The sequence below is a fragment of the Mesoplodon densirostris genome, chromosome 9 (assembly GCF_025265405.1).
Source record: "Mesoplodon densirostris isolate mMesDen1 chromosome 9, mMesDen1 primary haplotype, whole genome shotgun sequence".
Lineage (NCBI taxonomy): Eukaryota > Metazoa > Chordata > Mammalia > Artiodactyla > Ziphiidae > Mesoplodon > Mesoplodon densirostris.
Genome location: NC_082669.1, coordinates 19,872,039 through 19,886,654, shown reverse-complemented (window position 1 = coordinate 19,886,654; position 14,616 = coordinate 19,872,039). Strand labels below are relative to the sequence as shown.

The following is a 14,616-nucleotide window of genomic DNA, read 5'->3' as shown; positions in this document are numbered from 1 at the left end:
AAATCACAAACTTTAAAATAAATTTTCCACAAAATATTAATAAAATGAAAACTGTGTAACCAATTAGTTTCTTTTCCATTATGATCTGTTACAGGATGTTGAATATAGTTCCCTGTTGCTATACAGTAGGACCTTGTTGTTTATCCATCCTATATATAATAGTTTACATCTGCTAATCCCAAACTCCCAATCCGTCCTTCTCCTGCACCCCTTGGCAACCACAAGTCTGTTCTCTATGTCTGTGAGTCTGTTTTGTAGGTAAGTTCATTTGTGTCATATTTTAGATTCCACATGTAAGTGATATCATATGGTATTTGTCTTTCTGACTTACTTCACGTAGTATGATAATCTCTAGGTCCACCCATTTTGCTGCCGATGGCATTATTTTATTCTCTTTTATGGCTGGGTAGTGTTCCATTGTATATATACACTACATCTTGTTTATCCATTCATCTGTCGATGGACATTTAGGCTGTTTCAGTGTCTTGGCTATTGTGAATAGTGCTGCTGTGAACATAAGGGTGCCTGTATCTTTTGTGCTTTTTGTTTTTTGTTTTTAAAGATTTTTTTGATGTGGACCATTTTTAAAATCTTTATTGAATTTTTCACAATATTGCTTCTGCTTTATGTTTTGGATTTTTGGCCCCGAGGCACGTGGGATCTTAGCTCCCTGACCAGGGATCGAACCTGCACCCCCTGCATTGGAAGGCAAAGTCTTAACCACTGGACTGCCAGGGAAGTCCCCTCTTTTTGAATTATAGTTTTGTCTGGATATATGCCCAGGAGTGGGATTGCTGGATCATATGGCAAGTCTACTTTCAGTTTTATGAGGAACCTCCATACTGTTTTCCACAGTGACTGCACCAACTTACATTCCCACCAACAGTGTAGGAGGGTTCCCTTTTTTCCACACCCTCTCCAGCATTTGTTATTTGTAGGCTTTTTAATGATGGCCATTCTGACCGGTGTTAGGTGGTACCTCATTGTAGTTTTGATTTGTGTTTCTCTAATAATTAGCGATGTTGAGCATCTTTTCATGTGCCTGTTGGCCATCTGTATGTCTTCTTTGGAGAAATATCCATTTAGGTCTTCTGCCCATTTTCTTTTTTTTCCTTTACAAGAATTTATTTGATGAAACTGCTCTAAGAAATGCATAAAAATCTATGCATTTTCTTTATTTTTTTCCCAATCCTAATATATATATATATATATATTTTTTTTAACATCTTCATTGGAGTATAATTGCTTTACAATGGTGTGTTAGTTTCTGCTTTATAACAAAGTGAATCAGCTATACATATACATATGTCCCCATATCTCCTCCCTCTTGTGTCTCCCTCCCACCTTCCCTATCCCACCCCTTTAGATGGTCACAGTGCACCAAGCTGATCTCCCTGTGCTATGCAGCTGCTTCCCACTAGCTATCTATTTTACATTTGGTACTGTATATATATATGCCTGTTTTTTTTATTGGATTGCTTGGTTTTTTGTTATTGAGTTGTATGAGATGTTTGTATATTTTGGAAATGAAGCCCTTGTCCGTCAAATCATTTGCAGATATTTTCTCCCAGTCTGTAGGTTGTCTTTTCATTTTGTTTAAGGTTTCCTTTGCTGTGCAAAAGCTTGTAAGCTTGATTAGGTCCCATTCGTTTATTTTTGCTTTTATTTCTATTGCCTTGGGAGACTGACCTAAGAAAACATTGGTATGATTTATGTCAGAGAATGTTTTGCCTATGTTCTTTTCTAGGAGTTCTATGGTGTCATGTCTTATATTTGAAAGTCCACAAACTTTAATCCTAGTTTTGAAAAGAAATATTTTAGCCCTATAAATTTTTTTCTCTTATATTAAAACTTTGTGCTATATTGAATGTTAGCCTATATTGAAATTCCTCAAAGTCATTAAAATGGAACAGATTTCTGAGATCATAACTTGTAGCCAATTTTCTGCTATTTGGAAACATGCTGACAAAAATAGCTACTTTGGATTAAGGTACATGTTGGGAGATGGATCATAGGAAGTCAGCAGAGTGGATTTTTTTTCAATGTGGCTCTCATAACTTGGGGTCCATCACAGATTCACTTATTTATTTAAAAATATTCACAGAGTGTCTACTGGGTACTCTAGGTAGTGAACAAATAAGGCAAGGCCCCCAACCTATGGAGTTTGTGTTCTAGTGTCTTTCATTCCATGCCTCAGCAATAGTTACAGGATTTAGAGGAGGGCTGTTCGATACTTTCTGCAGAGATGGAAACATTCTACATCTGCACTGTCCAGTTCGGGGGCCACCAGCCATATGTAACCACTGAGCACTTGCAATGTGGCTAGTGCATGTGAGCAAAACAATTATTTATTTCATTTAATCCATTTACGTTTAAATAGCACATGTGGTTAGTAGCTACCATAGCGGACAGCGCAGATTTAGAATCTGGGTTGGTTCTAGGAGGAGGGATCTTTGAATCTCTGTTTGAAATTGGTTTCCAAAAGAAGTCAATCCGAAGAAATGTCAGATGTGATGGATTTATGATTGTGGTCACCTCAATGTAGCTACATATGGTAACTCTTTCCTCCTCTCCATTCCTGTATAAATGTGCTTTTGTGGCTTAAAAAAAAATGTCTTTGGTTTTTTGCCCCATTCAAATACTCAATTTTCCAAGTGGAATTGCTACTTTAAAAACCAGGGAGAAATGTTGGCTCTTAGAAAAACTGTCTTAGAGAGCCTCTATTCCTGTGCCCCTCTAATATTTTAATAATCTTACTTTATAAAAATGTTTTCATCTTTCACAGAGGAAACTTTTCAAACGGTCCACTCAGGCCACAGATCCCACAAGTGCTCGTGGGGAGGAGCAGGTATTAAGGGGGAGCCTTGGCCTCCAGATGGGGAAGCGCACAGAGCTCCCCCAGGGGTCTCTGCAGAGGCCTTTGGACCAAAGGGAATGTGCCAGACAGGTGATGTCTATTGGAGGAGCCTAGTGTGTTAATCAGTTTTTATTTCTAATTGGCATTATTTTCACTCAAGCTGGCCAAATGCATTTTTAAATCACTTGTTCCTTGTAGTCAAGCCAATGGCATAGGTTAGTGATTCCCTGACCTTTTGGAAATTGCTGTAACTTCAAAAGCTCTCCCCATCCTCCATCCTCAGGCTTAATCAAAAACCTATTCATTTGAAGTGCAGGTAGTATCAGGATTTTTTTTTTTTTAGTTAAGACAAAATGAATTTAATGTTCTCTATTTTTTAAGACTTTTTTAAAGAGGAATTTTAGGTTCACAGCAAAATTGAGAGGAAGATACAGATATTTCCCATATACCCCCAGACCCCACCATGGCCTCCCCCATTATCAACATCCCCAGAAGAGTGGTACACTTGTTACAATTCATGAACCTATATTGGTACATCATAATCACCAAAGTTTATATTACATTAGGGTTGACACTTGGCGTTGTCCATTCTATGGGTTTAGACAAATGAATAATGACATGTCTCCATAATTATAGTATCATACAGAGTATTTCCACTGCCCTAAACATCCTCTGTGCTCTGCCTGTTCATCCTTACCCACCACCCAACCCCTGGCAACAACTAATATTTTTATTGTCTCCATAGTTTTGCCTTTTCAGAACATGGAAAGGAATCATGCAACATGTAGCCTTTTCAGATTGGCTTCTTTAATGTCTTTTTATGGCTCAACACTCATTTCTTTTTAGTGCTGAATAATATTCAGTTGTCTGGATATACCATGGTTTCTTTATCCATTCACCTACTGATAGACATCTTGGTTACTTCTAAGTTGGCAATTATGAATAAAGTCGCTAAAAACACCCGTGTGCAGGTTTTTATGTGGGCATGTTTTGAACTCCTTGGGTAAATACCAAAGGGCGATCCGCCCACCCACCCTTTTTTTTTTTATAACAGAACAGTTTTCCTTATGTAATGGAAGACAGCACACCCAGGCTGGGTTTCACTAAGAAAAACTGTGATCATGGGCCTTCTTAGAGTCTGTGACACCTGAACCACTCCGGGGTTGGGGGCGGGCAGTAGCAGCCGTCACAAGTGTGTCATCCATTAGATCCATATTCTTCACTCACATAGGTAAAGAAACCAGATGGGAACAACTCACATTTGCAGTAAAAGTGACACCTAATAATGTCCATATAAAAAACAAGAGCTGGGAATTCCCTGGCGGTCCAGTGGTTAGGACTCCACGCTTCCACTGCAGGGAGGATGGGTTTGATCCCTGGTCGGGGATCTAATCCCGCAAGCCACAGTGGAGTGTCCAAAAACAAAAAAACCAAGAGCTGACTGGTCAGTGGAATGAAACGAGGTATGCTCTGTTTTAATGGCTATTGCACAGATCTCTGAAATTATCCTGCTTTTTAACATTCACCATAGAAATGGGAGTTGGGAAGATTCTCAGGGGAGAGGGGGAGGACTTTATTCTTGAGCTGGTCATGAGCCAAAGGCCAGGTGACTGACATTCTCCGCTCCTTCTCCCATCCTTTTCAGCATGTGACTGCAACAGGAAAGATTCCCAGAAGCACATCTGTGACCAGGACACAGGCACGTGTCACTGCCGAGAGCATGTTAGCGGCCCACAATGTGCTGCGTCCTGGGTCACGGCCAGGAATTCCCTGCTTGTCTTCGATGTCACTTGTGCTTTGATCAATGGGACCACACCATTTCTTACCTCTCCAAAGCGGTGCAAGGGTTAATTAGGCTGGCTGCTAACATGGAAGATAAAAGAGAGACCCTGCTTGTCTGTGAGGCCGACTTCAAAGGCCTCAGAGAGAACATGTCTGAAATAGAAAGGATTTGGAGACATCCTGTTTTCTCATCTGGGGAATTCTTAAAAGTCAAGGATTATCATGACTGTTTGGTAAGGTTTGTGTGCAAGTAATAGATCGCTAAGTTCCTAATTTACCTTAAGTCCTGTGAGCTTTAGCAGCCTTCAACTTAGAAATGAACCTTTGTCGATGTTAGGGAAATAATCATTGTTCCATTAATAACCAGGCTGGGAATCATGTTGTCTCTTTCTTACCTAGTTAGAATGACGTGATTTTGCGAGATGTCATTGATTATAACAAAAAGGCAATCGTGAGGTTAGTTGAGAAACCCAAACCCAGCTGAGCTGAAAGACAAAATTGGAAGTGGGGAAGTTTCTAATACAAAAATTTTTTTTTGACCATGCTCTCAGGGAAATTTGCTAAATGTTCCCAAATTCTTCAGTTGTTTATAAGCCCACACGTTACTGTGAAGTCATATAATGAGTACAGTAATTCTTTCAAAATGCAATATCATTTTTATTATATATTATTGAGTCCTTCTTTTCATTCATCAAATATTTCTAGAGATTATGTTGGTTGCTCTGGACCAGGAGTCAGGAAACCATAGCCCACAGGCAGTATCCGACCCATCACATTTTTTTTGTAAATAAAGTTTTATTGGAAGACAGCCACGCCCATTATTTACATCCTCTGAGGCTGCTTTCTTTCTACAATGACAGAGTTGAGCGATTGCAACAGGGCCACTGTGGTGCCCCCAAGGCCTAAAATATTTATTCTCTGGCCCTTTAAAGAAAAAGTTTGCTGACCTGCTCTGGGCAAAACGAGGATGAGCTGGGTATAGTTTCCACCCCTCTAGGAGTACACAGAAACCAAAAAGATTATAGTTCTATAGAAAAATATCCCTCCTCCCCCAGAAAAGCTCCTGGATTAAAGAATAGTTGAAGCTGCAGAGTTTTATATTACATAAAACACAAGCGTAAGGACTTCCCTGGTGGTGCAGTCATTAAGAATTCACCTGTCAGGGCTTCCCTGGTGGCTAAGTGGTTAAGAATCCACCTGCCAATGCAGGGGACACGTGTTCAAGCCCTGGTCCGGGAAGATCCCACATGCCGTGGAGCATCTGAGCCTGTGCGCCACAGCTACTGAGCCTGCACTCTAGAGCCCACGAGCCACAACTACTGAAGCCCGTGCACCGCAACTACTGAGCCCACGTGCTGCAACTACTGAAGCCTGCACAGCTAGAGCCTGTGCTCTGCAACAAGAAAAGCCACTGCAATGAGAAGCCCTCACACCGCAACAAAGGGTAGACCCAGCTCGCCGCAACTAGAGAAAGCCTGAGTGCAGCAACGAAGACCCAACACAGCCAAAAACAAACAAACATACAAAAACCCACAAGCATAAATATAAGGCCGTTCATTATCACCAGACAAAAAATCCTGAAGTATATGGCAACGGCTTAAAAGTTACACAAGGAAGATGATACAACTCACCTGGATAGTTCAGAGGAAGGGCCACCTGCGTCATAAATGAAGCTATAGGGCCCAGAGAGGTCACATAGCCAAGTCAAGTTGGCAGGTGAGGACAGGCACTTCTATGCCCTGGTAAAGACTGTGGCCCCAGGTTCCCAGATCTCCTCATTTTTTTTTTTTTCTTTTTGCGGTATGCGGGCCTCTCACTGTCGTGGCCTCTCCCGTTGCGGAGCACAGGCTCCGGATGCGCAGGCCCAGCGGCCATGGCTCACGGGCCCAGCCGCTCCGCGGCATATGGGATCCTCCCAGATTGGGGCACGAACCCGTATCCCCTGCATCGGCAGGCGGACTCTCAACCACTGCGCCACCAGGGAGGCCCAGATCTCCTCATTTTTTAAACAATGTCAGACATCCAGATTTTTATGGAAATGTCCCCACTTTAAAATAGAGGCAGCTAATCCAGTAGTGCTTTCAAAAAGCACTGTAGAGGCCAAAGAAACTTGTCTGAGGATGAGTTTCGGCTCATGGACCACTGGTTTGTGGTTATAGGACATGGCGGATGAAGTGGAACTGAGAAAGCAGAAGGAGCCAATCCACAGTAGATGCTGTAGATCGAGATACTGCAAGAGCCCTGAGCAGAACCAGAGAGAAGAAAGCAAGAGGAGCTGGGGTCCCGGGGCCAGGCCTGAAGCCGTGAGGAAAGCCTGTCCCCTTCTTGGACCACCTGCTAAACTCCTATTCCATAACAAACACCCAGACACCACCCCCTCACTGAAGCCTTCCCTGACCTCCTGAGAGAGGATGTGTTTCCTTCTGCATCGCCTCACTGAGGGACTTCTGTGGGCAAAGCTGCCTTCTCTGTACCTTTCTCCAGGCCTGGTTTAGTTAAGTAATAAATGTTTGTTGGGTAAATTACAAATCAAAGGGGAAGGGGAGGACAGAGAAACCAGGATATCATAAGCATAGATTGAGAAGTCAGACTACTGTGGTTCAAATCCACCTGCTGCTGTGTGGCCTCAGAAGTTAACTTCTCCAAGCTTCAGTTTGTTCATCAAAAGAGGGGTTAAAGTCTCTATTTCATGGGATTCTTGTGAGAATCACTCAAGACAAGCCACTTTGCATGGTGTCTGGCACATAGTAAGTGCTTTAAGAGTACCAGTTATAATAATAGTAATTACTGTTATTGTTATTAGCCAGAAGAATTACAGTGCTGACAGGTGGAGCTTGAAGGAAAAGACTAGATTAGAAGGGAGAGTGAGAGCAGAAAATGCTAGGAAGCATTGGTTAATACTTTGCAGTCATACCAAGATAAGTGAGTCCCATAAATTTGTACTGTCGCTTCCCTGAACTGTATTCTTCAAGATTTGTACCCAAGTTCCCCTTCGTGAGGGATATTCTAATTATTCACCTGAACCAACTGTGTTTGCTGAACGCAGCCAACTGAAGTGGGACAAAGGTGGCACCATCAAAGGTGATGTAGAAAGAACACACCCAAATGTACACTCGCCAGCAAGGAAACCTGTCACTTGTGGAAATTCAAAGTTTAAGACCCTGTACAGAAGTAACAGTAAAAGGAACCTTGCTGGAAGTAGATTTATTCTAAATGAGGTACTGATTTTTATCCTTGGCTGTGTGAGGGATTCTGTTAAAAGCCTAATATAGGTTGGCTCCCTTAGACTGATTTAAATGAACCACATCTGAATACGTGTTTTTGAAAACCAAAGTAAAGGGAGACAGAGTGTAAACAGCTGAAATTGAAAGATTCAAAAACCTTTATGCTAGGAGACCATTTTAAATGAGTGCTGAAATACTCTAGGAAGTGGAATTAACAAGAAAGAGATAAGCGGTAAACAGAATCATAAACTGTCAAATGAAAATTTGGGGGGAAAAATACATCCTAAGTACGAGGATACCTAATAATGAGGGCAATCTTTTTTTATTATTTAATTTTATTTATTTATTTATATTTATTTTTCGGCTGTGTTGGGTCTTTGTTGCTGCGTGTGGGCTTTCTCTAGTTGTGGCGAGCGGTGGCTACTCTTTGGTGTGGTGCGCGGGCTTCTCATTGCGGTGGCTTCTCTTGTTGCGGAGTACGGGCTCTAGGCGTGTGGGCTTCAGTAGTTGTGGCACGTGGGCTCAGTAGTTGTGGTGAATGGGCTCAGTAGTCGTGGCGCATGGACTCAGTAGTCGTGGTGCACGGGCTTAGTTGCGCCACGGCATGTGGGATCTTCCCAGACCAAGGATCGAACCAGTGTCCCTAGCAGGCGGCTTCTTAACCATTGTGCCACCAAGGGAAGTCCGAGGGCAATTTCTTTACTTGTGCTTTTTTCACCAATCTGTCGAATGTAATATAAGCTTAGCTACATTTACTCTCATTTTCTCCTATAGGAAAGAAATCATGCAACTAAGTGAGCAGAGGAAAACAGTGTATGAATTTCAAAATCTGAAAGAAACAAGAGGAATAACGAGGAATAATGTGAACCTCTTACTTGAAGATCTTCAAGAAGAAATTGATTTGCACTCCCGTGCCCGTAATGCAAGCATCATGGGTAAGAGAGAAAATGCACCTCAACTGTCTGTTTCTGGACAGGAGTTGATAAAATCCATAGTGCATTCCATTAGTCAATCTCCCTGTGCTTATTGCCACAGCACCTGAGCACTTTAGAACATGAAAACACACCCATTAAAGGTATTATCTGTGCATGAATATTTTCAACTTTTTAAAACATTGCAGAGCCGGATAGCATTTGTACAAAATAACGCCAACAATCTGCGATACTAAACAGATACTGAAACCCAAAGTATTAGGATGCCAAACCATGCTAGGATCTCATTTAATCAGCAGCTTGGAAATTCTACTGTGGCCATAAGGAAATGAGAGAGACATGTTTCTATGCCTTCCTGAGTATGAGCCACTCCATTTCCAGCAACCATAAATACAAAGGAATATGAGGCAAAAAGGACCTAAACAATTTCTCATAAGAACTTTGTAGGAATTTGGAGACATGTAGCATACTAGAAGCCTGTAATTCATATTGCATAGTTCTTAAAAAGGAACTGGAATTATGCCAAAGCCAAAATCGACTTGGAGGAGAAATGGAACTCTAAAGCAAAACTTGAATTAGCTCATCTGCTGATCTCCCATGAGATCCTTGTTATGTTTGGAAATGGACAGACAGCTTGTTAGTACCAGGAGAGGTGGCACTGAACTTATTCACACCAAACCCATCTAGTTGAGTGGTATAAGGGAAAATATACGTGAAACCTATCTCAAGGCAAAAACATTGTCTGCTTTTCCTCATCCTATGTCTATGGTCCTGTTTGTCATCTGATCTTGAGCTAAAAGAGAAAAAAATAGATGGCAATTATGACCCTAAAGGAAGGTCTACATTTGATGAAATCACTGTTGATGATGCTCAATAAATGCTACATAGAGAGTAAGGAATTTGTTCCAATTCCTAATCTGGAAGAAGGTGCCCACTGAAAGAACTGAAAATCCGTCAGCAGTCACCCAGGCCAGGTAGAAGAGAGCAAAACTGCCCCATGCTGATTCTCTCAAACTTGCGGTCCAACAGCAATTACTGGGCTTTTTCTCGATGCCTGACACTGTGCTGAGCAGCAGAGACAGGCAGTAAGTCTCGCCCTTAAGTCATCCCAGTCTTGTGGCGGGGAAGACAGACATATAAACAATCCCCAAACAATGAAAAGACTCTATAAGAACATTTTCAAGCTGCTTCGGGAACAGAGTAGAGAGAATGGAGTTCTTCCTGGGTCTATTAGAAAAGGCCTCTCAGAATAAAGATAAATTTGCCAGATAAATCAAGGCAGAAAATCATTCCAAGCAATAGAAACATGGCTTTTTGTTCGTTTGTGTGTGTGAGATGGGGGGGCGGGGGTAGGCAGTTCATGATAAATGAAAATCACGATATAGTGAGTCCGTTAGTGTAAAAACCAGGAATGTTGAAAAGATAAAGTGTGGTTGTCATGCCTGGACTATGACTACCTAAGGAGTAAAGATCAGAACCCTGGGCCTTTGGTTCCTAAAACCAAAGGTTTAAAGCCCTAATATACTCTCGTTTACATTAAAACATCCCACATTACTTTCAGGAATTTGTGTTTTCATTACAATATGAAAAGACAGAGAAGTGTTTAAGCACACAGGCTCTAGAGTCAAACTACCTGGCTTCAAATCCTGGCTTCACACCATACTGTCAGTGAGACCTTGCTATCATCAGAGCCTCCTTTTCTCACTGGTAAAATGGTGGTGGTTGGGCTAACCGCCTGACAGTGTTTTGTGAAGATCAAGGCTGAGAACTGATCAGAAGGACGTATAGAAAGCACTCAGCACGTTAGCTGTTGTCATCAGCCTCAACATCAGAGGTCAGCAAACTACAGACTGCCAGCAAATCCTACCCACAGCCTGTTTTTGTACATGAAGTGTCATTAGGAGACCACCACCTCACCTATTATTTATAAGGTGTCTGTGGCCACTGTCACTCTGCAGTGGCAGCGTTGAGTAGTTGTGACAGCAATGTGATGGCAGGTAAGCCTAAAACATTTATTCTCTGGCCTTTTGTAGAATGACTTTGTCAACTCCTGCTCTATACAGTGAGGTGAAATTTAGTTGTTTCATCATATTAAATTCATATGGGTGGTCAAAATGAATACCTTACATTTGGGGAACACGTCACAGAGGGTCTTTATATGATCTCACTTAATCTCCACAAATTATCATCATCAGTTTACAGATAAGGAAACACAATCTAAGAGACTTAACAGATTTGCTCAAGGCCATACCCAGACAGTAAAGGGAGAAGCCAGCATTCAAACCCATGTCTGCAAACTTAAGCCTCAGAGCTCTGTAGCTATTACATGTATATCTATGACGCGACATCTGCAAGTTTGAGAAAATCAGCGTGGGGGCACTTTTGCTTTCTTCTGCCTGTCTTGGGTGACTGCTGACAGATTTTCAGTTCTTTCAGTGGGCACCTTCTTCCAGAATGAGAACAAATTCCTTACTCTTTACTTCCCTATTAAGTGCAAATTCAAGGGAGAGGATGTTGAATTTTTGTATTGATCATTGAGACCAAGACAGTCTAGTCAAATTGGGGAATGATTATCTTGATAACCCATGTATAATTTCATTTGTTTTCACAAAATTTATCTTACCTCAATTTGTGTTGATGTAGATTCCTCAAAGAACATCAAGAAGTATTATCAGAGCTCTATCTGCTGAAAAGAAAACTAATGGAAGGATAACTCTGAAAAAAACAGGAATGACTTACCATCTTAGATACACTAACCTCAAAAGAAAACTTGTCATTGGAGAAATTAAAGCAGATCAAGATACCAGATATTCAAATATTGCATGAAAAGGTAAATATTCATGACAGTATAATCAAAGTGTTTGTGGTTTCTACTTGATATACAGACCTCTTCGATTGTATTTCCCTGTCTTACATTTTATTTTTTTATTTATATTTTATAAGTGTAGAAAGTATCTATAAATAATATATATTTAATCTAAAAATATAAATATTTATATTTTTTATTTCTTAAGTCAAAGTTTGAGAAAAATCAAAGAGTAAAGATTGTGGCTTGATTTTATTATTTTATGCTATTTACTATTTCCCCACTGGTACAGATTATGGACATTTACTCCTCCTGCCTCATAAGTAAAAGGTACTTTTTATTAAAAAAAAAAAGAAAGAAATTAACATGGAAATGCTAGACATGTGATTGTTTCCCCCAAAACTATTAAGTGTAAAAGCAACATTGATTGGCCCAAATGCTGATAACAAATAAGTTAGATATTTATTCAGTTAACTAGGAAATATTTAATCGGTCATATCCATGTACTAAGTGTGAACAGCTATTGAAGAAACACATATGAACAGAGCAGTGTCTTGCCTTGGTGAGCCTGGAGGACATTAGAAAAAGCTCTGCCAACAAGTTGCTTTTTCTTTAAATTTAAAAAAAAATTTTGGCTGCATTGGGTCTTCATTGCTGCATGCGGGCCTTCTCTAGTCGTGGCAAGCGGGGACTACACTTTTTTTTTTTTTTTTTTTTGCGGTACGCGGGCCTCTCACTGTTGTGGCCTCTCCCATTGCGGAGCAGAGGCTCCGCACGCGCAGGCCCAGCGGCCACGGCTCACGGGCCCAGCTGCTCCACGGCATATGGGATCTTTCCGAACCGGGGCACGGACCCGTGTCCCCTGCATCGGCAGGCAGACTCTCAACCACTGCGCCACCAGGGAAGCCCAGGGGGACTACTCTTTGTTGCAGTGCATGGGCTTCTCATTGTGGTGACTTCTCTTGTTGCAGAGCACGGGCTCTAGGCGCACAGGCTTCAGTAGTTGTGGCTCGCGGGCTTCAGTAGTTGTGGCTCGCGGGCTGTAGAGTGCAGGCTCAGTAGTTGTGGCACACGGGCTTAGTTGCTCCACGGCATGTGGGATCTTCCTGGGCCAGGGATTGAACCTGTGTTCCCTGCACTGTTGACAGGTGGTTTCTTAACCACTGCACCACCAGGGAAGTCCCAACAAGTTGCTTTTTAACATAGATACTTTCTCCTGTCAGGTGTGTGGAGGAGGGAACATGCCCTGTGTGCTCTTGTCCTGTGGTGGCCCGAGCGGTCTCAGCTCCTGACCCTCTCGAGGAACACCCTCCACAAAGCTCAGGAAGCAGAGCTCGTGATTCGCAATTTGAACAACCAAGTTCAAGGGTTGAACAGTCAGGTAAACGATGTCTTCTCATGCTTTATTTGTAAAATTAAAAAAGCAAACTATTTGAAATTTCTAAAATTTCCGTTTAACTTCTAAGTGAAAGGGTAGATTCTAGATGTTAGGTGTTCTTGTGCCTGACAATATAGAATAAAAATATAGTTGCGGATATGAATGGTGATTTAGAAGTAGTTGTGAATATTGACATATTTTCTCATATATATTACATATACACATATATACATATAATATGTGTGTGTATAGTGTGTATGTGTGTATATGGTGAGAAAGAAGAGAAAAATCTCAAAGTATATGTTTGTAGGACATATATAGACTTGTGTGGATATGTTTCCTTTATAGCAAACACTGCATAGAAATGTGTAAACTCCTAGCCTTGAAGGTTTAAAACTATAGAGCTCTCAAAGTAAAGAATATTTTTCATAAATTCAAGGGTATGTTTGAAATTCTACTAAATAGACAAATTTTGATGTTAGAATTTAATATTAGAAAATATTTTAATGGGAATATACTCTTAATGCCTTGAACTCTTTCCTGTGTTGATAGACATGATAAAGTTGTTTTAATATTTAAGTACCTGATAATGGAGTCTCTAATAATTTTAAATGGTTTCATTTACTTTTCTGGTCATATTAATAAATGGGTGTAATTTTTTTTTTTTTTTTTTTTTTTTTTTTGCGGTATGCGGGCCTCTCACTGTTGTGGCCTCCCCCGTTGCGGAGCACAGGCTCCGGACGCGCAGGCTCCAGACGCGCAGGCTCAGCGGCCATGGCTCACGGGCCCAGCCGCTCCGCGGCATATGGGATCCTCCCAGACCGGGGCACGAACCCGTATCCCCTGCATCGGCAGGCGGACTCTCAACCACTTGCGCCACCAGGGAGGCCCAAATGGGTGTAATTTTTAATTACCTATCTTTCTTTAGGGTTTTTTGGTGAATACATTATATTTATCTGGAAAGGATGAATATAATTTTAGGTGTTTTGTGAATACATTGTGTTCAACTTAAAAACAAGATGATGATGTGCTCCCTAGTTTGCTTTTTTTGGTTTTTTTTGGACAGTATACATAGAGCCTTTGATGAAGAAGAAAAAGCTCCAAGAGCTGAAATTTTTACCAATATAAGGTAGATATTGTATCAGTTAGCATTGTTGTTTGCAAGCAACAGAAACCAACCCCTCACCAAAATGGAAGACATCTGGGTCTCAGAAGTGAGAGGAGCATAGAGAGCCAGCCTTGGGAATGGGGTGAGAACCACAGCGATGAGACACACTCCTGCGCATGTGCACATGCAGAGTGCCAGTTTGCTCCATGAGCCTCGCCTCCGTGCATCCGAACCCCGGCTGGTCCTCCGTGCTTGCTCCACAGGCTCCGGATCCAAGTTCCAGAGCAAGTCTCTGATAAAGTTAGAGAACATCCCCACACATCCTAAATGTTGAAAAATTTTATTTATATAGTCATTCTATATTGCCACCTAGTTTTTCACTTGTATGTTATTCTTCATTGCTTTAACAAATACTGAGTACCCACTGCATGCTAGACATTTATCTAGATGCTGGGAATACAGCAGTGAACAAACGCAAATCCTGGTCTTGCATCCCTGTGGTTGAAACAATCCTTAATGGTTTAACGTA

The 14,616-nt window shown here is 41.4% G+C and overlaps 1 protein-coding gene across 1 annotated transcript in view; it reads left to right on the top strand.

Annotated features, from left to right (window-relative positions):
* LAMB4 (laminin subunit beta 4) overlaps nucleotides 1–14,616 on the top strand; it is a 143,671-nt gene that overhangs the window by 108,374 nt on the left and 20,681 nt on the right. Inside the window, 7 exon segments of the mRNA XM_060108856.1 lie at nucleotides 4,503–4,595; nucleotides 4,598–4,877; nucleotides 8,638–8,798; nucleotides 11,439–11,528; nucleotides 11,531–11,625; nucleotides 12,825–12,885; nucleotides 12,888–12,982. Coding sequence (XP_059964839.1) covers nucleotides 4,503–4,595; nucleotides 4,598–4,877; nucleotides 8,638–8,798; nucleotides 11,439–11,528; nucleotides 11,531–11,625; nucleotides 12,825–12,885; nucleotides 12,888–12,982 — 875 coding nt within the window.